The sequence below is a fragment of the Musca domestica genome, unplaced genomic scaffold, assembly GCF_030504385.1.
Source record: "Musca domestica strain aabys unplaced genomic scaffold, Musca_domestica.polishedcontigs.V.1.1 7, whole genome shotgun sequence".
NCBI classification, from domain to species: domain Eukaryota; kingdom Metazoa; phylum Arthropoda; class Insecta; order Diptera; family Muscidae; genus Musca; species Musca domestica.
The window spans coordinates 9484283-9507124 of NW_026712383.1; the positions used below are offsets into that span (position 1 = coordinate 9484283).

General features: G+C 33.1%; 1 protein-coding gene across 1 annotated transcript; it reads left to right on the forward strand.

Annotated features, from left to right (window-relative positions):
• The first annotated feature begins 17740 nt into the window (after positions 1–17740).
• On the forward strand, positions 17741–20848 carry LOC131806261 (serine/threonine-protein kinase phg2-like). Its single transcript, XM_059130224.1, has 4 exons — positions 17741–17870; positions 17944–18227; positions 18304–18447; positions 20495–20848. The coding sequence occupies exons 1-4, from the start codon at positions 17741–17743 to the stop codon at positions 20846–20848; spliced, it is 912 nt and encodes a 303-aa protein (XP_058986207.1).
• Positions 20849–22842: the final 1994 nt, after the last annotated feature.

The following is a 22842-nucleotide window of genomic DNA, read 5'->3' on the forward strand; positions in this document are numbered from 1 at the left end:
GTTTTGATCTTATTCTTGTTGTCCATATAATTTTTACTAAAGATCCTTTGTTAAGCTTGAGTATGAATAAATTTGTGGAATTTAAACTGAAAACAATGTCTTCGGCTTAAAACTGTTTAAAAAGGTGGTAGGGATGAGATAGAGGGGTAAGTGAAGGTTTCGAATATGGGGCACCCTGTGGATAGGGGTGTCATGGCGAGAGGTAATCTCGGTGGGTGGGTAGTTTCCCTAGCCGGATAGCCGCTAGGGGAAACCTGGTTCAAATTAGGAAGATATTTGGATAAATAAAAGTGTTAATAATGAGTTCACTGTAAATGTTACTGTCATGTAGTTTTTGTTCGTTTTTATACCCTCCACCTTGGAAAGGAGGGTATATTAACTTTGTCATTCCGTTTGTAACATCCCTAAATATTCGTTTTAGACCCCATAAAGTATATATATTCATAATCAGCATAAAATTCTAAGTCGATTTAACGAAGTCCGTCTGTCTGTCTGTCTGTCTGTTGAAATCACGATACAGCCCACATTATTTGACGTAGAGCTCCAAAATTTAGCAGAGCTATTTGCATTGTGTCTAGGATGGTTGGTATTGAAAATGAGATATATCGGTCCACGTTCTGGTATAGTCCCCATATAACGGTACCTCCCGATATTCGGTATTTTGATGATTTATGCCTCATTTTTTCACGGATTTGTCTTAAAATTGGTATTTGTAGGTCATAGCGGGTCCCTGAGCGTGTGGCAAAACATTGTAATTATAGGTCCACGTTTTGGTATAGCCCCCATATAACGGTACCTCCCCATAATCGGCATTTTAATGGTTTTTGCCACATTTCTTCTAATGTTTCTTTTACCCTAAGGTGGAGGGTATTAAAAGTTTGGCCCGGCCGAACTTAATGTTTTTTTACTTGTTTTAGACATATTCTAGGTTCTCCACCACACAAATAAAATCATTCAGTTGGAATCAGACCGGTATGATTTTTTTTCTTTTGTCAACCGAAATGTCCCAGAGTGGCAAGAACCACACCTCATCCGACGAGCCACGCAAAACGCCAGCATACCGGCAACGCCACTCGAAGACACACATTTGCGGTATTCCGTTTACATAATAAACCCCGGTTGTTACATATGACTGCCTCTAATATATTATGTTTGAGCTATGTAGGAGCTCCTGCGAAACTACGTGCCGAAGCCCCTGTGAAACAAGTTTTTCCAGACAACGATTTTTTTAGTCGGAGGACATAAGATAATTAAAACAGGTAAAAAATTAAGTTCGTCCGGACCGAACTTTAATGTAAAAAGTATCTGAATTCAAGTTTTTTCCTGCAGAAAAGGCCGTTCCAACAGCTTTCTAAAACGCTATTACTTGGCCAAATCGATCGTGGAAATTTAGAGAAAAATTGATTTTTCTTATTTTTCAAAAGTTATCAACTGTGCGAAAACTAAAAATAGTGCAAGCTCATGGAATAGCACGTTGGAAAGCCCATGAGGTGTACTTTCAATATATAAACACTCCTGAAAGATTAATCGTGCATTTTTTTTAAATATTTTTCCTAAAATCAAGTGTTTTCTGGAGGGAAACATAAATGGCCCACTGTGCAGCAATAAAAAATAGTGCACGCTTAAGACTGGTACTGCAGGAAAGGCCGTTCCAAGAGTTTTCTAAATCGCTATTACTTGCAAAATTGATTTTTCTTATTATTTAAAAGTTATCACTGAGTCCCGCTGTGCGGAAACTAAAAATTGTGCAACCTTTAAGAAAAGACAGACTTTCAAGACCTGAAAGAATATTCGGACAGATTTATATATTAATATATGTTAAATGTTATGTCAAATATAATATTTTAATTTAATTTTCGACAGAAAACGCCATTCAATATTATATCTATCATTCGTAATTTTTACGAATGAAAATTTTTCAAATTACATTAAAATTTTCGAATTTGAATTTTGAAATGTCGTAATTTATTTTTTCGACACAAAATTAATAAAAGAAAATTGGAAATAAAAGAGGCAATATTTTCAAAATGTTTGTATAGACGGATAAGTTTTTGACAAGTGATTCCCCAACCGAATTTAAAACAGAAAAATACAAAAATATATGTTGAATATCAATATTTATACAAAAGGTTCAGAACATTAATGAAAATTTTTAAATAAAAGATAAAATAAATCTTTGAATTGAAAACAATATTTTCCCCTATTATCATTAATACGAATTTCATGTACTTTCGTACAAATTTTATAAAAATCAACAAACAAAAAATTTGACAAAAACCAGTAAAGAAAGTCTTAAAGTCGGGCGAGGCCGACTTTATGATACCCTACACCACTTTGCTCATTCAGTAGAGTTCCGCATAACAATTAAAAGTTTTTATGAGAGAATTCAATCATACGCGCTATGATTATAATTATAATTGAAAGTTATGCCGAAGTATTTGTATCTTTTAAATTCGGACTTGTGTTGCCCATTTGGTGCACAAATAATTTAAAATCGGATAAAAATATATATGGGAGCTATATCTAAATCTGAACCGATCTTGATAAAATTTGGCGAAGATATTTCTGAGCTGTATTTGATATATTTCCCTAAATATCGTTGTTACGGAGTTTATATTACGGTTGTGGGTAACAAATACAACAAATCGGATGAACAATATATATGGAAGCTATAGCTATATCTGAACCGATCTTCACCAAATTTGACATACTAGATTCTAGACTCAATACGGCCGTAAGTGCCAAATTCCACCCCATTTAGACAAACATTAGACGTTTAGTGCGCAATATAGGGTAAATCGGACGATGTTATATATGGGAGCTATATCCAAATCTGAACCGATATCGATAAAATTTGGCAAATGTATTTCTGAGCTGTATTTGATATATTTCTCTAAATATTGTTGTTGTAGAGTGTATATTACGGCTGCGGAGGACAAAAATAACAAATCGGATGAACAATATATATGGGGGCTATAGCTATATCTGAACCGATTTAGATCAAATTTGGCATACTTATTTTCAGGCCTAATTTGGGTGTATATGCAAAATTCCTTAAAATTCGGGCTGCTATTACACGTTTGGTGCACAATAAAAGGTAAATCGGACGAAGTTATATATGGGAGCTATATCTAAATTTTGACCGATTATCTCCAATTTCAATAGGGTCCGTCCTTGGGCCAAACAAATGATCTGTGCAAAATTTCATCTGGATCGGTCAATAAATGCGACCTGTACTTTGTTTACAAAAACACATGGACAGACGGACAGACGACGGACGGACATGCATAAATCGACTCAGAATGTGATTCTATGCAGATCATCAAAAGGAACTATGGGTCTATCTCGTTTCCTTTTGCCTGTTACAAACAAATGCACAAAGACATAATACCCTGACCACCTTGTGGTGTAGGGTATAAAAAGGTTTTTCTCGGTAGTCTGGTAATGTTCATTTAGGCATGTGAAAAATATTCGAGGGAACAAAGTATAATCCACAGTACAATAATAAGGAAAGGTAGAGCTCCCAGCTAATAACAATTTGTTTTCTAAGTGTGGCCGACTTCTGCCAATTTTGTGTATGTATTTGTTTGTAAAATAAATGATTGGAAGAAACTTATATTGCTGGACCCGCATTAATAATATTAACCAGATTTGCCATGGAATTGAAATATTGAACACTTAGGGTCATATTTATGAGAGAACATCCAGGCATTTCATTCATCTTTCATCTTTATTTGACTCATTTTAGAAATGGACAAACAATTTCAATAAATGAAAACAACTTGTTGCCTATAAATTTGAATAATTCTGACAGGTAGCGGGTATAGCCTTAAGGCTGTATTTCTGTAGTTTTACGAAGCTGTTCTACCTCCTTATTGTACCATGCGCACATTACCAAACTATCAAACTATCGATAACATCGATGTTTGTCTCGATAGTCTGGTAATGTGCAGTACATGTAGACATATGAAAAATATTCGAGGGAACAATGTATAATCTGCTTACATTACCAAACTATCGTTAACATCGATGTTGGAGGGAAATATTGTAATTGTTAATTTGAATTGAAGAACAAGACACCAGAAGCTTGGGTAGGTATACATTTTTGTGAATTTTTATTGTTTAATTTGAATAAAATTCTTCACCTTTTCAGACAGAAACATGAATTGTATTGCCATGGATGGGAGAAAAGCTCTTGCCTTGAATGAAAGCCGACAAGAAAATGAAAATTGGATAATAAAAACAAAATGCGAAATATGCATCGGATTCAAATTTTACGCATCCCAATATTGATGACACATGATCGGTGTGAAAATGGGATATATGTTCAACCTCCTCCACAACGAGTCAGCATTTTGAATAACAAAGCGGTAATAAAAATTTATATTTATCACTCATTTTTAGAAACAATTTATTTGGCATTACAAATTTCACACAAAAATTGTGTATTAACACTAGCATAGTAAAATTTAAAACAGGCTTCACAAACGGATCGAGTACAACTGCAAAATATATTTGAGTGTGAACCCTTACGATCGCAATGGAAGCAAATAGTTTTGGTTGGGTCACTATAAATACTCCACAATTATAGGAATCTACCTGATAGTCATGTGGTAATAAATTTGTAGTCCAGCTACGAACATTGTATTTATTTTTAAATATGTTAAAGAAAATATTTGTCAATTTTACATGATTTGCTCTTTTCCGAGAGTTTAAGTAGTGAAATACTTTATTTTTTGTATGAAGGTAAATTTGTGTATAGTGTATTGAATGTAATATTGGGATAAAATTTTTTTATACCCTCCACCATACTATGGAGGGTATATTAACTTTGTCATTCCATTTGAAACTCCTCGAAATACTCATGTCAGACCCAACAAAGTATATATATATTCTTGATCAGCGTAAAATTCTAAGTCGATTTAGCCATGTCCGTCTGTCCGTCTGTCTGTCTGTTGTAATCACGCTATCTTTCGAAAGAATTGAGATAGAAGGCTATTTTTCAAGTAGGCAGGTTAAGTTCGTAAATGGGCCATGTAGGTTCTCGTTTTCATATAGCCCCCATATAACGGTACCTCCCGATATTCGGTATTTTGATGATATTAGCGACATTATTCACCGGAATTGTTTCAACTTTGGTATTTGAGATTCGAAATGGATACTACAGCCTATGACAGAAAATTATCTGGGCAGGTCCACGTCTTTGTATAGCCCCCATATAACAGTACCTCCCGATATTCGGTATTTTGATGATATTAGCGACATTATTCATCGGAATTGTTTCAAATTTGGTATTTGAGATTCGCAATGAATGCTACAGCCTATGAAAATTGTATGTGCAGGTCCACGTCTTCGTATAGCCCCCATATAACGGTACCTCCCAAAATTCGGTATTTTGATGATTTTAGCGCCATTATTCACCGGAATTGTTTCAAATTACGTATTTAAAGTTCGTAATTGGAACTACAGTCTGTGACAGAAAAATGTCTATGCAGGTCCAGGTCTTCGCACAGCTCCGATATAATGGTACCTCCCTATATACGATATTTTGATGATTTAAGCTACATTATTCACCGTTTATTTCAAGTTTCGAATTTGAATATGGTAATGGCTAATTTCCAAATTCGTTCCAAATGGTGGAGGGTATTCAAAGTTTGGCCCGGCCGAACTTACTGCTTTTTAACTTGTTCATACTTATCTAATGGGAGAGGAATATATCTTGAACTGTAAAATATTGTTTCACCTTCGTGAGAAGCCGTGGAGAATGACTTCCTATCTTAGTCGCGGTGTGTTAATATTGTTAAAAATATATCAACAATGCTATTAAATAACATTTCTGCATTTCGCAAACTTTTAATCTCCTTTTTAATCCTCCTCAATAAATGTAAGAAATGGCAAAGGCAATTTATTTAATGATTTAACTGAAAGTGTCTTATTCTTTTTAGTTTTGTTTGTGCATAAATATAAGCATTCTGTGTATACGTAGTAGCGCAAATATTTCTGGTCTTTTTCAATAATCTATTTTTAATTATATTGAAGTATGTTTCTGCGGGGCTATTCGCTATACGCTATGCTCGTATTTTCGTTATCAACAAAACGACACATTAAGTTGGACCATAAGGGTTTTAATATAGTTTTAGCAAAGACTTCATTAAAATATGCATTCGTTTTTCCTCCGTCCCTGATATTTTTTTCGTCACAATATAATTATAATGCTCGTACATAAAAAGGACTTTTTTTATATAAGGAAAGTGGTTTGTTCTTAGAGCTGATATTGTTTGCATTAGACGTTTCAATAGTCGAACATTCCAAAGTAGAATTTTCAGCAAAAGATTTTTCAATTCCTGAAGGTGCAGCATTCTCCGCTCCGAGTGCAGAAGTATCAACTACCGAAGCATCAGCAGTCTCACTATTGACAATCAAATCATCAATGCCACAGTCTTCTTCTGGAATAATATGTTCAAGGTCAGGATTTTCTTTTTCAATTGACTCTAAAGACTTTAATGTCTCCTTCACAATTTTGGAATTTGACGGACTAAGTAACAGAATGAATATATTTTAAACCCGTGCATAAAATTGGGAAAGATCACTGATATTAATGGCTACATAAATTTGCCATCTTAGAAACTTGACAATGTCCTCATTGAAATTGCATTTCTTAATGTCGGTTACGACAACCTTCATAAAATGTGCACAGCATAATTTGACAATTGTATATGATGGTCGTCTATTTGTCAAACTATTAGCATAGCAACACTGCAAATATCTGTCCACAGTGCATATATTATGTCTTTTATTGAATGTTATCAGAATTGCATTTATGCTCGCACGTCTCCAGTCCGTACAGAAACGTTTTGCAATTGGCCATGTTATTTGATGTTTATGACAATATGTTTCAATATTTTGCAAAAATCGTACGACGTCTCCAGTGAAATGACTACTCAGAAATGCCTCAGCGATTGGAATCACAAAACCTCTTTTAGTGCCCCCGTTTTCTTTGATATGTGCTATCATGCTATACAAATAAATTTGCTTGGATGTTTTGTCGAATTTTCGTGAAATACTTGAAGTACTATCAAGAAATAATGTATTTCTACTTAATTGCATTATTCTTTTTTCTTTTATTTTCGTTAATTGTAACTGTTCCTTTGTAAACAAATACACATCTTGGATTGAAGCATATTGTATGTATCAAAATCTCCTTTTGATTTTCTTGCGGCTTCCTGGGTTAATAAGTTTTGGTTGTTACCCAGATCCCATAAAGTTGCTGACATTTGATATATTTTCCTATCGACTCAGGTGGATGGTTCTAAATCTCTAATCTCATGCCTGGCCAGTATGCGTTCTACACCACGTACTTGATGTGGTATTTCTATATCAGGTGGGTGTACTGCATCTTCTTGTGTCGAAAAATAGTCGAACTTCTTGCTCTCGCCTGTGTATACTTTGAATTTATATTTTCCACATCCGTAATTATAGTATACACAATTAGCATACATGTTGATTATATTATTTTTATTTATACGTGTATTAGAATAATTTAACGGACACACATTATTAATAACTTTAAACTTTTGACCTACCAGGTCTTGAATATATTTTATAAATATTTTCGAATCAATATTTGAAATATTGGTCAAATACACTTTTTCGCTATTTGAGAAAGTAATTGTACCGCCTAATGTAAAGCTATTACTCTCCGAATATTTTGATTTAACGCTTTTTACTTCTACGTTAGGAACCACGTCTAATCTCATTTTCTTTCTCACTACTTTATACTCCTTAAGAACAATATCTGTATTCGATGTAACATCGATAATATTACCACATTGTGTGGAGCCTAAAATATCCGTTTTATCAATGGTTGTTGTGTTCCTTTCTCCATCGTTGTTTAAAGGACGTAAATTAGATCGCAAAGTACTTTCTGGAAAAATATAGCTGTAAGTTTCTTTTTCTGGAACGTTAAAATCTACAACTTTACACTCCTCAAGAACAATGGTAGAACTTAATATACCGGTTTTGTTAAAGTTTTTAGTGTTTTCCTCTTCTTTATTGTCTGCATGACATTCGGGTAAATTTGTTTCAAGCATACTTTCAGGAGCATTAGAGGTAGTTACATTATTTTCTATTTGAGCGTCCACACTATTACATACAGAACCCTTACCATTATCCAAACTATTTGGAGGATTGGAGAAAGTGAAGTACTTTTCTTTGATGAGTTCGTAGATATTTTTTTCAATGAAGACCAAAATATTGAATATAGTGATAAATTCAATATTTTGGTCTTCATTGAAAAAAATATCTACGAACTCATCAAAGGAAAGTACTTCACTTTTATGATTTCTTATATTGAATTGTATTTTCATTTCCCAATACCATAATATTTTTGTTGCTTGATTCGATATTAATAGTAACAAATTCGTTAGATGTTATACCCATGTTGGTATTCATGTTTTCATCAACTATGTTTGGTTTTTTAATACTATGTACCTGTTTAACTATAGCATTTTCCGCAGAAAGGTTTTTGGAATTATCAGGTATCTCATTAGGATATTCTGTTGATCTATTATCGGCGGGAAATCCAAAATGGCGAATTATTTCCTCGTAACTATCCATTAGATTGTTCCTGAAACATAATGTTTTTGTATTTTGTAGCAAATCATGGAATGTTAAATTTTCTGAATCCTAAAAAGATTAATTTTGTAGAAATCAATACGTTATAATCATTGTTAATTTTTCCGTATTTAACGTTATGTACTATAATAGATTGGTAATAATTTTTACCATATGTTTCCCAAATTCAAATTGGTTGTGACTGGTCAATATTAGGGGTAACGATTCACAAAAATGAATTTTAGTTAAAATGTTCTACTTCATGGACTGTTAAGTATTGACAGTTTGAAATACCAAATTTAAAACATCTTCGATGAAAAATGTCAATATATTCATCAAAATGCGGAATATTAATTGCAATAATTCTTATTCATGTATACAAAAAAAGCATGTGCATTGTGCAAGTTTGCAAGAAAAATCCGAAACTGCACAGCGATAGAAGTTTCATCGATACTTTATGCGACTGTGAACGCATCAGATAGAAAATAGTTTCATTAAGAGGCTTATCAACATAACATGGAAACAATTTGCTTTAGAATTGTGACAAATATTCGAATCAATTGTCAGTAAATATTTATATTACAATATTATTCATCGCATGGAAAGTTTGTAGTACTTACTGCAGCTTTAAAACGAGAGAATATTCGCTTTCTTTTTTTTCTGCTGTCGCAAATAATTTTACCGTAGCTCAATGTGCGTGGATAAGTTAAGTTGCTTATTTAGCTTTTCGAATAATTCTGCATACAGAGTGTTGTCACTTAACTTCTTAAAACTATATATAGACTCCCCTTCCTTTTACAATTTAGAAAGAAAAGCCTACATATATAACAAAATAATTTTCTTTTAACGTTTAACATTTTTGCTTTTCGTTTTCGAAACAAACTGAAAAATAAATGTCGACGCTGCACTTTAATTTAGACGACGATATGTGTAATAATTACGGTGCCGTTAAGTTTATAAGTTATTTGAAAAGCGTATTTAACGTAAAACAACATATAGTCAATATGTTCATAAATTAAAAAACAAAGCAACATTAAAAGTAAAAATATTAATTTAATTAAAGCTGCAAGTTATGTCCGATGTATAGATGCCTTTTCTTAATATTATAATTTTTTTAGGAGTTCATTACATCTTACGTACCCTTAGGGCCCTACATTAACATATAATTATGATAAATGTGTTTGTGTATGTGTGAGTTGTACATTATATAGTATTTAATAAAATATCATAAATATAAACGTTAGACGTAAACGTCTGTGCGAAAAACAATTTAAGACGTTACAACAATCGGGTACTTATTTTATCGCCGTCAGCAAACACCAAAAGGTTAACGGAGTTTGGCAAAAGAAAGCTAAAAAGTTTAAGTGAAGCCTCAACAAAATAATAAGAATTCGTGAAACTCCTTTGTATTCGTTCATTTAAAAAATGGTAAGTTTTGTATAATATTTTAAAAGAACCTGTATTATATAGTCTGTTTTTGGCAATATCTAGTATCCATTTAAGATACCGCTAAATTTACAAGTTAGCGTGGCTCCAGGTAACAGGAGAAAAAATCAGTTTCTCCAAAGGCAGAGACTAATAAGAAAATTCGAAAAAAATCGAGGCATTAAAAAGGCAACAGCCGGATACGCGCAACAGGCAAGAACGTTATGGCCATCCATGGCCGAATACTCACAGCAGACAAGAACGTTATGGCCCACAACATTTGCATTATAATCAAGTGCAACAATACCGCTGCAAACAATATCCAGAACCAACATTCCAGCAACACTTTCAGCAGTTTGTGCCACAGTACTTTCCATCAAATTTTTTTGCAACATTCCAACCTAATTTTGTCCACACTCCACAACAGTCGATGCATTTACAGGCACAACAACACCACATAGTGGAGACTCACCAACAGCAAGTGCATATACAGCACCAGCATTTGCAACAACACTAACAGCCAGTGGCACAACATTTTCAGCCACAGCTGTCGGAACACACAAACCGCCACTATGTACAAATCCAACAACAGCCAGTTTCACATCATATCCAGCACCAGCAGTCTCAACAACACCAACAGCCAGTGGCACTACATTTTCAGCCACAGCTGTCGCAACATACAAACCACCACTTTATAGAAATTCAACAACAGCCAGTTTTACATCATATTCAGCAACAACAGGAAGAACAAAATCACCAATCCGTATATGTTCAACAACATCCATAGCCACAACGAAAGCGTTATCCCCTACAACCCTCGTCTTTTAATCATTTATCTACCGAATTGGAGAATCTCAATTTGAGGCAGAGTAAAGACAGTGATCGCGTAACGGGTGTGGAATCAAGCTATGAAAATGAGGAAAATGATGAAGTTGGTACATCATAAGGTTTTCTATAGAAGAGAGTTTTTTTGTTTTTGAATTAATCTATTTTTTAGTTTTTTTTACATCGATTCTTAAGTTTGCGTTTTTCTTATTTTTTACTACAATTAGTAATCGTTTTTTCGTTTTAATAAGTTTAATTATATTAGACATAAATATTTTATAAGCATATTCACTTTTATAAGATATGAAATAAATATTTTATGACTCGTAATTTGCCCTCTATTTTCATTTCAAAATCAGAGCTATTATAAGTAGATAATACTAATTTGGTTCTACAGAGGTTGTTTTAAAGTGTACACTAATTTGATTTTCTACACTGTTGCGAAAAGACAAAATGTATAATTCGGTTTGGTATGTCAAATTGAAAAAATTGTGTGCACTATAAAAAACAAGTTAACAAGTATCAGTCGGTTCTATCGACAGATTTATACCCTCAGACAATGTCCGTTTACTCAAATACATATTTCGACATGCTTGACTTGGAAAGGTTCCGAAAGAATGGGCCAATATTATCCTTACATCGTGCCAGATTTTGAGTTTTTGTCTGTTCCAAACCCAGCAATCATTTACTGGTTTTTGCTTTTTTTCAATACCTTAAAGGAAAATTAGTTATCTTATTAAATAGTTTTAAATCATTGCATCTCTGTAACAGAGCATACATTGACTACTTCCTTTACTACATATAAGATGATTGTCAGTAAATATTTATATAACAATCCTATTCATCACATGGAAAGTTTGTAGTACTTACTGCAGCTTTAAAACGAGAGAATACTCGCTTTCTTTGTTCTCTGCTGTCGCAAATAATTTTACCGTAGCTCAATGTGCGTGGATAAGTTAAGTTGCTTATTTAGCTTTTCGAATAATTCTGCATACAGAGTGTTGTCACTTAACTACCTAAAACTATCTATAGACTGTCCCTTCCTTTTATAATTTAGAAAGAAAAGCCTACATATATAACAAAATAATTTTCTTTTAACGTTTAACATTTTTGCTTTTCGTTTTCGAAACAAACTGAAAAATAAATTTCGACGCTGCACTTCAATTTAGACGCCGATATGTGTAATTACGGTGCCGTTAACTTTATAAGTTATTTGAAAAGTGTATTAACGTAAAACAACATATAGTCAATATGTTCATAAATTAAAAAACAAAGCAACATTAAAAGTAAAAATATTAATTTAATTAAAGCTGCAAGTTATGTCCGATGTATAGATGCCTTTTCTTAATATTATAATTTTTTTAGGAGTTCATTACATCTTACAAACCCTTAGGGCCCTACATTAACATATAATTATGATAAATGTGTTTGTGTATGTGTGAGTTGTACATTATATAGTATTTAATAAAATATCATAAATATAAACGTTAGACGTAAACGTCTGTGCGAAAAACAATTTAAGACGTTACAACAATCGGGTACTTATTTTATCGCCGTCAGCAAACACCAAAAGGTTAACGGAGTTTGGCAAAAGAAAGCTAAAAAGTTTAAGTGAAGCTTCAACAAAATAATAAGAATTCGTGAAATTCGTTCATTCAAAAAATAGTAAGTTTTGTATAATAATATTTTAAAAAAACTTGTATTATATAATCTGTTTTTGGCAATATCTAGTATCCATTTAAGATACCGCTAAATTTACTAGTTAGCGTGGCTCCAGGTAGCAGGAGAAAAAATCAGTTTCTCCAAAGGCAGAGACTAATAAGAAAATTCGAAAAAAATCGAGGCATTAAAAAGGCAACTGCCGGATATGCGCAACAGGCAAGAACGTTATGGCCATCCATGGCCGAATACTCACAGCAGACAAGAACGTTATGGCCCACAACATTCGCATTATAATCAAGTACAACAATACCGCTGCAAACAATATCCAGAACCAACATTCCAGCAACACTTTCAGCAGTTTGTGCCACAGTACTTTCCATCAAATTTTTTTGCAACATTCCAACCTAATTTGTCCACACTCCACAACAGCCGATGCATTTACAGGCACAACAACACCACATAGTGGAGACTCACCAACAGCAAGTGCATATACAGCACCAGCATTTGCAACAACACCAACAGCCAGTGGCACAACATTTTCAGCCACAGCTGTCGGAACACACAAACCACCACTATGTACAAATCTAACAACAGCCAGTTTCACATCATATCCAGCACCAGCAGTCTCAACAACACCAACAGCCAGTGGCACTACATTTTCAGCCACAGCTGTCGCAACATACAAACCACCACTTTATAGAAATTCAACAACAGCCAGTTTTACATCATATTCAGCAACAACAGGAAGAACAAAATCACCAATCCGTATATGTTCAACAACAGCCATAGCCACAACGAAAGCGTTATCCACTACAACCCTCGTCTTTTAATCATTTACCTACCGAATTGGAGAATCTCAATTTGAGGCAGAGTAAAGACAGTGATCGCGTAACGGGTGTGGAATCAAGCTATGAAAATGAGGAAAATGATGAAGTTGGTACATCATAAGGTTTTCTATAAAAGAGAGTTTTTTTGTTTTTGAATTAATCTATTTTTTAGTTTTTTTTTTACATATGTTTTTACATCGATTCTTAAGTTTGCGTTTTTCTTATTTTTTTACTACAATTAGTAATCGTTTTTTCGTTTTAATAAGTTTAATTATGTTAGATATAAATATTTTATAAGATATGAAATATATATTTTATAACTCGTAATTTGCCCTCTATTTTCATTTCAAAATCAGAGCTATTATAAGTAGATAATACTAATTTGGTTCTACAGAGGTTGTTATAAACTGTACACTAATTTGATTTTCTACACTGTTGCGAAAAGACTTAAAAAATACAAAATGTACAATTCGGTTTGATATATCAAATTGAAAAAATTGTGTGCAAAATAAAAAACAAGTTAAAAAGTATCAGTCGGTTCTATCGACAGATGTATACCCTCAGACAATGTCCGTTTACTCAAATACATATTTCGACATACTTGACTTGGAAAGGTTCCGAAAGACTGGGCCAATATTATCCTTACATCGTGCCAGATTTTGACTTTTTGTCTGTTCCAAACCCAGCAATCATTTACTGGTTTTTGCTTTTTTTTCAATACCTTAAAGGAAAATTAGTTATCTTATTAAATAGTTTTAAATCCTTGCATCTCTGTAACAGAGCATACATTGACTACTTCCTTTACTACATATAAGATGATTGTCAGTAAATATTTATATTACAATATTATTCATCACATGGAAAGTTTGTAGTACTTACTGCAGCTTTAAAACGAGAGAATACTCGCTTTCTTTTTTTTCTGCTGTCGCAAATAATTTTACCGTAGCTCAATGTGCGTGGATAAGTTAAGTTGCTTATTTAGCTTTTCGAATAATTCTGCATACAGAGTGTTGTCACTTAACTACCTAAAACTATCTATAGACTGTCCCTTCCTTTTATAATTTAGAAAGAAAAGCCTACATATATAACAAAATAATTTTCTTTTAACGTTTAACATTTTTGCTTTTTGTTTTCGAAACAAACTGAAAAATAAATTTCGACGCTGCACTTCAATTTAGACGCCGATATGTGTAATTACGGTGCCGTTAACTTTATAAGTTATTTGAAAAGTGTATTTAACGTAAAACAACATATAGTCAATATGTTCATAAATTAAAAAACAAAGCAACATTAAAAGTAAAAATATTAATTTAATTAAAGCTGCAAGTTATGTCCGATGTATAGATGCCTTTTCTTAATATTATAATTTTTTTAGGAGTTCATTACATCTTACAAACCCTTAGGGCCCTACATTAACATATAATTATGATAAATGTGTTTGTGTATGTGTGAGTTGTACATTATATAGTATTTAATAAAATATCATAAATATAAACGTTAGACGTAAACGTCTGTGCGAAAAACAATTTAAGACGTTACAACAATCGGGTACTTATTTTATCGCCGTCAGCAAACACCAAAAGGTTAACGGAGTTTGGCAAAAGAAAGCTAAAAAGTTTAAGTGAAGCTTCAACAAAATAATAAGAATTCGTGAAATTCGTTCATTCAAAAAATAGTAAGTTTTGTATAATAATATTTTAAAAAAACTTGTATTATATAATCTGTTTTTGGCAATATCTAGTATCCATTTAAGATACTAGTTAGCGTGGCTCCAGGTAGCAGGAGAAAAAATCAGTTTCTCCAAAGGCAGAGACTAATAAGAAAATTCGAAAAAATCGAGGCATTAAAAAGGCAACTGCCGGATACGCGCAACAGGCAAGAACGTTATGGCCATCCATGGCCGAATACTCACAGCAGACAAGAACGTTATGGCCCACAACATTCGCATTATAATCAAGTACAACAATACCGCTGCAAACAATATCCAGAACCAACATTCCAGCAACACTTTCAGCAATTTGTGCCACAGTACTTTTCATCAAATTTTTTTGCAACATTCCAACCTAATTTTGTCCACACTCCACAACAGCCGATGCATTTACAGGCACAACAACACCACATAGTGGAGACTCCCCAACAGCAAGTGCATATACAGCACCAGCATTTGCAACAACACCAACAGCCAGTGGCACAACATTTTCAGCCACAGCTGTCGGAACACACAAACCACCACTATGTACAAATCTAACAACAGCCAGTTTCACATCATATCCAGCACCAGCAGTCTCAACAACACCAACAGCCAGTGGCACTACATTTTCAGCCACAGCTGTCGCAACATACAAACCACCACTTTATAGAAATTCAACAACAGCCAGTTTTACATCATATTCAGCAACAACAGGAAGAACAAAATCACCAATCCGTATATGTTCAACAACAGCCATAGCCACAACGAAAGCGTTATCCACTACAACCCTCGTCTTTTAATCATTTACCTACCGAATTGGAGAATCTCAATTTGAGGCAGAGTAAAGACAGTGATCGCGTAACGGGTGTGGAATCAAGCTATGAAAATGAGGAAAATGATGAAGTTGGTACATCATAAGGTTTTCTATAAAGGAGAGTTTTTTTGTTTTTGAATTAATCTATTTTTTAGTTTTTTTTTTTACATATGTTTTTACATCGATTCTTAAGTTTGCGTTTTTCTTATTTTTTTAATACAATTAGTAATCGTTTTTTCGTTTTAATAAGTTTAATTATGTTAGATATAAATATTTTATAAGATATGAAATATATATTTTATAACTCGTAATTTGCCCTCTATTTTCATTTCAAAATCAGAGCTATTATAAGTAGATAATACTAATTTGGTTCTACAGAGGTTGTTATAAACTGTACACTAATTTGATTTTCTACACTGTTGCGAAAAGACTTAAAAAATACAAAATGTACAATTCGGTTTGATATATCAAATTGAAAAAATTGTGTGCAAAATAAAAAACAAGTTAAAAAGTATCAGTCGGTTCTATCGACAGATGTATACCCTCAGACAATGTCCGTTTACTCAAATACATATTTCGACATACTTGACTTGGAAAGGTTCCGAAAGACTGGGCCAATATTATCCTTACAACGTGCCAGATTTTGACTTTTTGTCTGTTCCAAACCCAGCAATCATTTACTGGTTTTTGCTTTTTTTTCAATACCTTAAAGGAAAATTAGTTATCTTATTAAATAGTTTTAAATCCTTGCATCTCTGTAACAGAGCATACATTGACTACTTCCTTTACTACATATAAGATGATTGTCAGTAAATATTTATATTACAATATTATTCATCACATGGAAAGTTTGTAGTACTTACTGCAGCTTTAAAACGAGAGAATACTCGCTTTCTTTTTTTTCTGCTGTCGCAAATAATTTTACCGTAGCTCAATGTGCGTGGATAAGTTAAGTTGCTTATTTAGCTTTTCGAATAATTCTGCATACAGAGTGTTGTCACTTAACTACCTAAAACTATCTATAGACTGTCCCTTCCTTTTATAATTTAGAAAGAAAAGCCTACATATATAACAAAATAATTTTCTTTTAACGTTTAACATTTTTGCTTTTCGTTTTCGAAACAAACTGAAAAATAAATTTCGACGCTGCACTTCAATTTAGACGCCGATATGTGTAATTACGGTGCCGTTAACTTTATAAGTTATTTGAAAAGTGTATTTAACGTAAAACAACATATAGTCAATATGTTCATAAATTAAAAAACAAAGCAACATTAAAAGTAAAAATATTAATTTAATTAAAGCTGCAAGTTATGTCCGATGTATAGATGCCTTTTCTTAATATTATAATTTTTTTAGGAGTTCATTACATCTTACAAACCCTTAGGGCCCTACATTAACATATAATTATGATAAATGTGTTTGTGTATGTGTGAGTTGTACATTATATAGTATTTAATAAAATATCATAAATATAAACGTTAGACGTAAACGTCTGTGCGAAAAACAATTTAAGACGTTACAACAATCGGGTACTTATTTTATCGCCGTCAGCAAACACCAAAAGGTTAACGGAGTTTGGCAAAAGAAAGCTAAAAAGTTTAAGTGAAGCTTCAACAAAATAATAAGAATTCGTGAAATTCGTTCATTCAAAAAATAGTAAGTTTTGTATAATAATATTTTAAAAAAAACTTGTATTATATAATCTGTTTTTGGCAATATCTAGTATCCATTTAAGATACCGCTAAATTTACTAGTTAGCGTGGCTCCAGGTAGCAGGAGAAAAAATCAGTTTCTCCAAAGGCAGAGACTAATAAGAAAATTCGAAAAAAATCGAGGCATTAAAAAGGCAACTGCCGGATACGCGCAACAGGCAAGAACGTTATGGCCATCCATGGCCGAATACTCACAGCAGACAAGAACGTTATGGCCCACAACATTCGCATTATAATCAAGTACAACAATACCGCTGCAAACAATATCCAGAACCAACATTCCAGCAACACTTTCAGCAGTTTGTGCCACAGTACTTTCCATCAATTTTTTTTGCAACATTCCAACCTAATTTTGTCCACACTCCACAACAGCCGATGCATTTACAGGCACAACAACACCACATAGTGGAGACTCACCAACAGCAAGTGCATATACAGCACCAGCATTTGCAACAACGCCAACAGCCAGTGGCACAACATTTTCAGCCACAGCTGTCGGAACACACAAACCACCACTATGTACAAATCTAACAACAGCCAGTTTCACATCATATCCAGCACCAGCAGTCTCAACAACACCAACAGCCAGTGGCACTACATTTTCAGCCACAGCTGTCGCAACATACAAACCACCACTTTATAGAAATTCAACAACAGCCAGTTTTACATCATATTCAGCAACAACAGGAAGAACAAAATCTCCAATCCGTATATGTTCAACAACAGCCATAGCCACAACGAAAGCGTTATCCGCTACAACCCTCGTCTTTTAATCATTTACCTACCGAATTGGAGAATCTCAATTTGAGGCAGAGTAAAGACAGTGATCGCGTAACGGGTGTGGAATCAAGCTATGAAAATGAGGAAAATGATGAAGTTGGTACATCATAAGGTTTTCTATAAAAGAGAGTTTTTTTGTTTTTGAATTAATCTATTTTTTAGTTTTTTTTTTTTTACATATGTTTTTACATCTATTCTTAAGTTTTGCGTTTTTCTTATTTTTTTACTACAATTAGTAATCGTTTTTTCGTTTTAATAAGTTTAATTATGTTAGATATAAATATTTTATAAGATATGAAATATATATTTTATAACTCGTAATTTGCCCTCTATTTTCATTTCAAAATCAGAGCTATTATAAGTAGATAATACTAATTTGGTTCTACAGAGGTTGTTATAAACTGTACACTAATTTGATTTTCTACACTGTTGCGAAAAGACTTAAAAAATACAAAATGTACAATTCGGTTTGATATATCAAATTGAAAAAATTGTGTGCAAAATAAAAAACAAGTTAAAAAGTATCAGTCGGTTCTATCGACAGATGTATACCCTCAGACAATGTCCGTTTACTCAAATACATATTTCGACATACTTGACTTGGAAAGGTTCCGAAAGACTGGGCCAATATTATCCTTACAACGTGCCAGATTTTGACTTTTTGTCTGTTCCAAACCCAGCAATCATTTACTGGTTTTTGCTTTTTTTCAATACCTTAAAGAAAAATTAGTTATCTTATTAAATAGTTTTAAATCCTTGCATCTCTGTAACAGAGCATACATTGACTACTTCCTTTACTACATATAAGATGATTGTCAGTAAATATTTATATTACAATATTATTCATCACATGGAAAGTTTGTAGTACTTACTGCAGCTTTAAAACGAGAGAATATTCGCTTTCTTTTTTTTCTGCTGTCGCAAATAATTTTACCGTAGCTCAATGTGCGTGGATAAGTTAAGTTGCTTATTTAGCTTTTCGAATAATTCTGCACACAGAGTGTTGTCACTTAACTACCTAAAACTATCTATAGACTGTCCCTTCCTTTTATAATTTAGAAAGAAAAGCCTACATATATAACAAAATAATTTTCTTTTAACGTTTAACATTTTTGCTTTTCGTTTTCGAAACAAACTGAAAAATAAATGTCGACGCTGCACTTCAATTTAGACGCCGATATGTGTAATTACGGTGCCGTTAACTTTATAAGTTATTTGTAAAAGTGTATTTAACGTAAAACAACATACAGTCAATATGTTCATAAATTAAAAAACAAAACAGCATTAAAAGTAAAAATATTAATTTAATTAAAGCTGCAAGTTATGTCCGATGTATAGATAGCCTTTTCTTAATATTATAATTTTTTTAGGAGTTCATTACATCTTACGTACCCCTACATTAATTATGATAAAGGTGTTTGTGTATGTGTGAGTTGTACATTACATAATATATAATAAAATATCATAAATATTTACAAATTTTACAATAGATGTTTTTTTTATAAGAACGTTAGACGTAAACGTCTGTGCGAAAAACAATTTAAAGCGTTACAACAATCGGGTACTTATTTTATCGCCGTCAGCAAACACCAAAAGGTTACATAAAGTAACCGCTTTCTTTGGGTTAACGCCTGGCGTAAATAACAGTGGCTTTGATGTGCTAAAAAATAACGGAGTTTGCAAAAGAAAGCTAAAAAGTTTAAGTGAAGCCTCAACAAAATAATAAGAATTCGTGAAATTCCTTCGCATTCGTTAATTTGAAAAATGGTAAGTTTTGTATAATAAAATTTTTAAAAAAAACTTGTATTATATAAATTCTTTTTGGCAATAGGTAACAGGAGAAAGAATCAGTTTCTGCAAAGGCAGAGACTAATAAGAAAATTCGAAAAAAAATCGAGGCATTAAAAAGGCAACAGCCGGATACGCGCAACAGGCAAGAACGTTATGGCAATCCATGGCCGAATACTCACAGCAGACAAGAACGTTATGGCCCACAACATTCGCATTACAATCAAGTGCAACAATACGGCTGCACACAATATCCAGACCCAACATTCCAGCAACACTTTCAGCAGTTTGTGCCACAGTACTTTTCATCAAACCTATTTTTGTCCAACCTAATTTTATCCACACTCCACAACAGCTGATTCATTTACAGGCACAACAACACCACATAGTGCAGACTCACCAACAGCAAGTGCATATCCAGCACCAGCAGTCGCAACAACACCAACAGCCAGTGGCACAACATTTTCAGCCACAGCTGTCGCAACATACAAACCACCACTTTATAGAAATTCAACAACAGCCAGTTTTACATCATATTCAGCCAGAGCAATCGCAACAACAGGAAGAACAAAATCACCAATCCGTATATGTTCAACAACAGCCATTGCCACAACGAAAGCGTTATCCCCTACAACCCTCGTCTTTCACTAATTTATCTACCGAATTGGAGAATCTCAATTTGAGGCAGAATAAAGATGTTATCGCGTAACGGATGTGGAATAAAGCCATGAAAATGAGGAAAATTATGAAGGTGGTACATCATAAGGTTTTCTATAGAAGCGAGTTTTTTTTTTTTTTTTTGAATTAATCTATTTTTTAGTTTTTTTACATATGTTTTACATCGATTTTTAAGTTTGCGTTTTTCTTATTTTTTTACTACAATTAGTAATAGTTTTTTCATTTTAATAAGATTAATTATGTTATCAGAGGTATTATAAGTAGAGAATACTTATTTCGTTCTACAGAGGTTAATATAAAGTGTACACTAATTTTTCTACACTGTTGCGAAAATACTTAAAAAATACAAAATGTACAATTCGATTTGGTATATCAAATTGAAAAAAATTGTGTGCAATATAAAAAACAAGCTAAAAAGTATCAGTCGGTTCTATCGACAGATGTATACCCTCAGTCAATGTCCGTTTACTCAAATACATATTTCGACATGCTAGACTTGGAAAGGTTCCGAAAGAATGGACCAATATTATCCTTACAACGTGCCAGATTTGGACTTTTTGTCTGTTCCAAACCCAGCAATCATTTACTGCTTTTTGCTTTTTTTCAATACCTGAAAGGAAAATTAGTTATCTTATTAAATAGTTTTAAATCCTTGCGTTTTTGTAACAGAGCATAATTTTATTAAAATTCAACAATAAAAATTCACAAAAATGTATACCTACCCAAGTTTCAGGTGTCTTGTTCTTCAATACAAATCAACAATTACAATATTTCCCTCCAACGTCGATGTTAACGATAGTTTGGTAATGTGCGCAGATTATACTTTGTTCCCTCGAATATATTTCACATGCCTAAATGAATGGCACATTACCAGACTATCGAGAAAAACATCGATGTTAGCGATAGTTTGGTAATGTGTGCAGATTATACCATGGTACAATAAGGAGGTAGAACAGCTTCGTAAAACTACAGAAATACAGCCTTAAGGCTATACCCGCTTCCTGTCAGAATTATTTAAAATTACAGGCAACAAGTTGTTTTCATTTATTGATATTTTTTGTACATTTCTAAAATGAGTCAAATAACGCAAAAGATGAATGAAACGCCTGGATGTTCTCTCATAAATACGGAAAGCTCTTGCTGCACAGTGGGCCATTTTATGTTTCCCTCTAGAAAACACTTGATTTTAGGGAAAAGCTTTCAGGAGTGTTTATATCTTGAAAGTACACCTCATGGGCTTTCCAACGTGCTATTCCATAAGCTTGCACTATTTTTAGTTTTCGCACAGTGGGACTCGTTGATAACTTTTGAAAAATTAGAAAAAAAACCATTTTTCTCTAATTTTCCACGATCGATTTGGCCAAGTAATAGCGTTTTAGAAAGCTCTTGAAACGACCTTTCCTGCAGTACCATTCATAAGTGTGCACTATTTTAGGAAAAATTATTAAGAAAAATACTTTAAAAAAAAAAAAAACTGCCCGAGTGTTTATATGTTGAAAGTACTATTAGCTAGCACTATTTTCAGTTTTCGCACAGTGGGACTCGTTGATAACTTTTGAAAAATAAGAAAAATCAATTTTTCTCTAATTTTCCACGATCGATTTGGCCAAGTAATAACGTTTTAGAAAGCTCTTTTAACGGCATTTCCTGCAGTGCCATTCATAAGCGTGCCCTATTTTTTATTGCTGCACAGTGAGCCATTTTATGTTTCCCTCTAGAAAACACTTGGTTTTAGGAAAAATATTTCAAAAAAAAAATCTGCCGGATTAATCTTTCAGGAGGATGGTATAAAATTATACAATTCTGGCATAGGTACAAAATACATTTTCCAACATAGACTTTTAATATTTTGTATTATTTTGCAGTTATATGTCACTTTTTGCTCATAGGATAGTCCCCATTATTAATCTTGCGTTGTCTCCATTATAACTATCTAAGAAAGAAAACTTTTGACTTTTGGACTTGAATTTAATTAAAATGATTTTTGTAAAATTTTAACAGCAGCATTGCTGCTGCTGTTGTCAA

What these genes read in the sequence shown, in the direction of transcription:
- LOC131806261 (XM_059130224.1), top strand. Translation starts at nt 17,741, where the DNA reads ATGGCCATCCATGGCCGAATACTCACAGCAGACAAGAACGTTATGGCC. An exon ending in TTCCAGCAACACTTTCAGCA is followed by an intron (nt 17,871 to 17,943) that starts GTTTGTGCCACA and finishes ACTCCACAACAG; the next exon opens with CCGATGCATTTACAGGCACA. An exon ending in TTTATAGAAATTCAACAACA is followed by an intron (nt 18,228 to 18,303) that starts GCCAGTTTTACA and finishes CAACAGCCATAG; the next exon opens with CCACAACGAAAGCGTTATCC.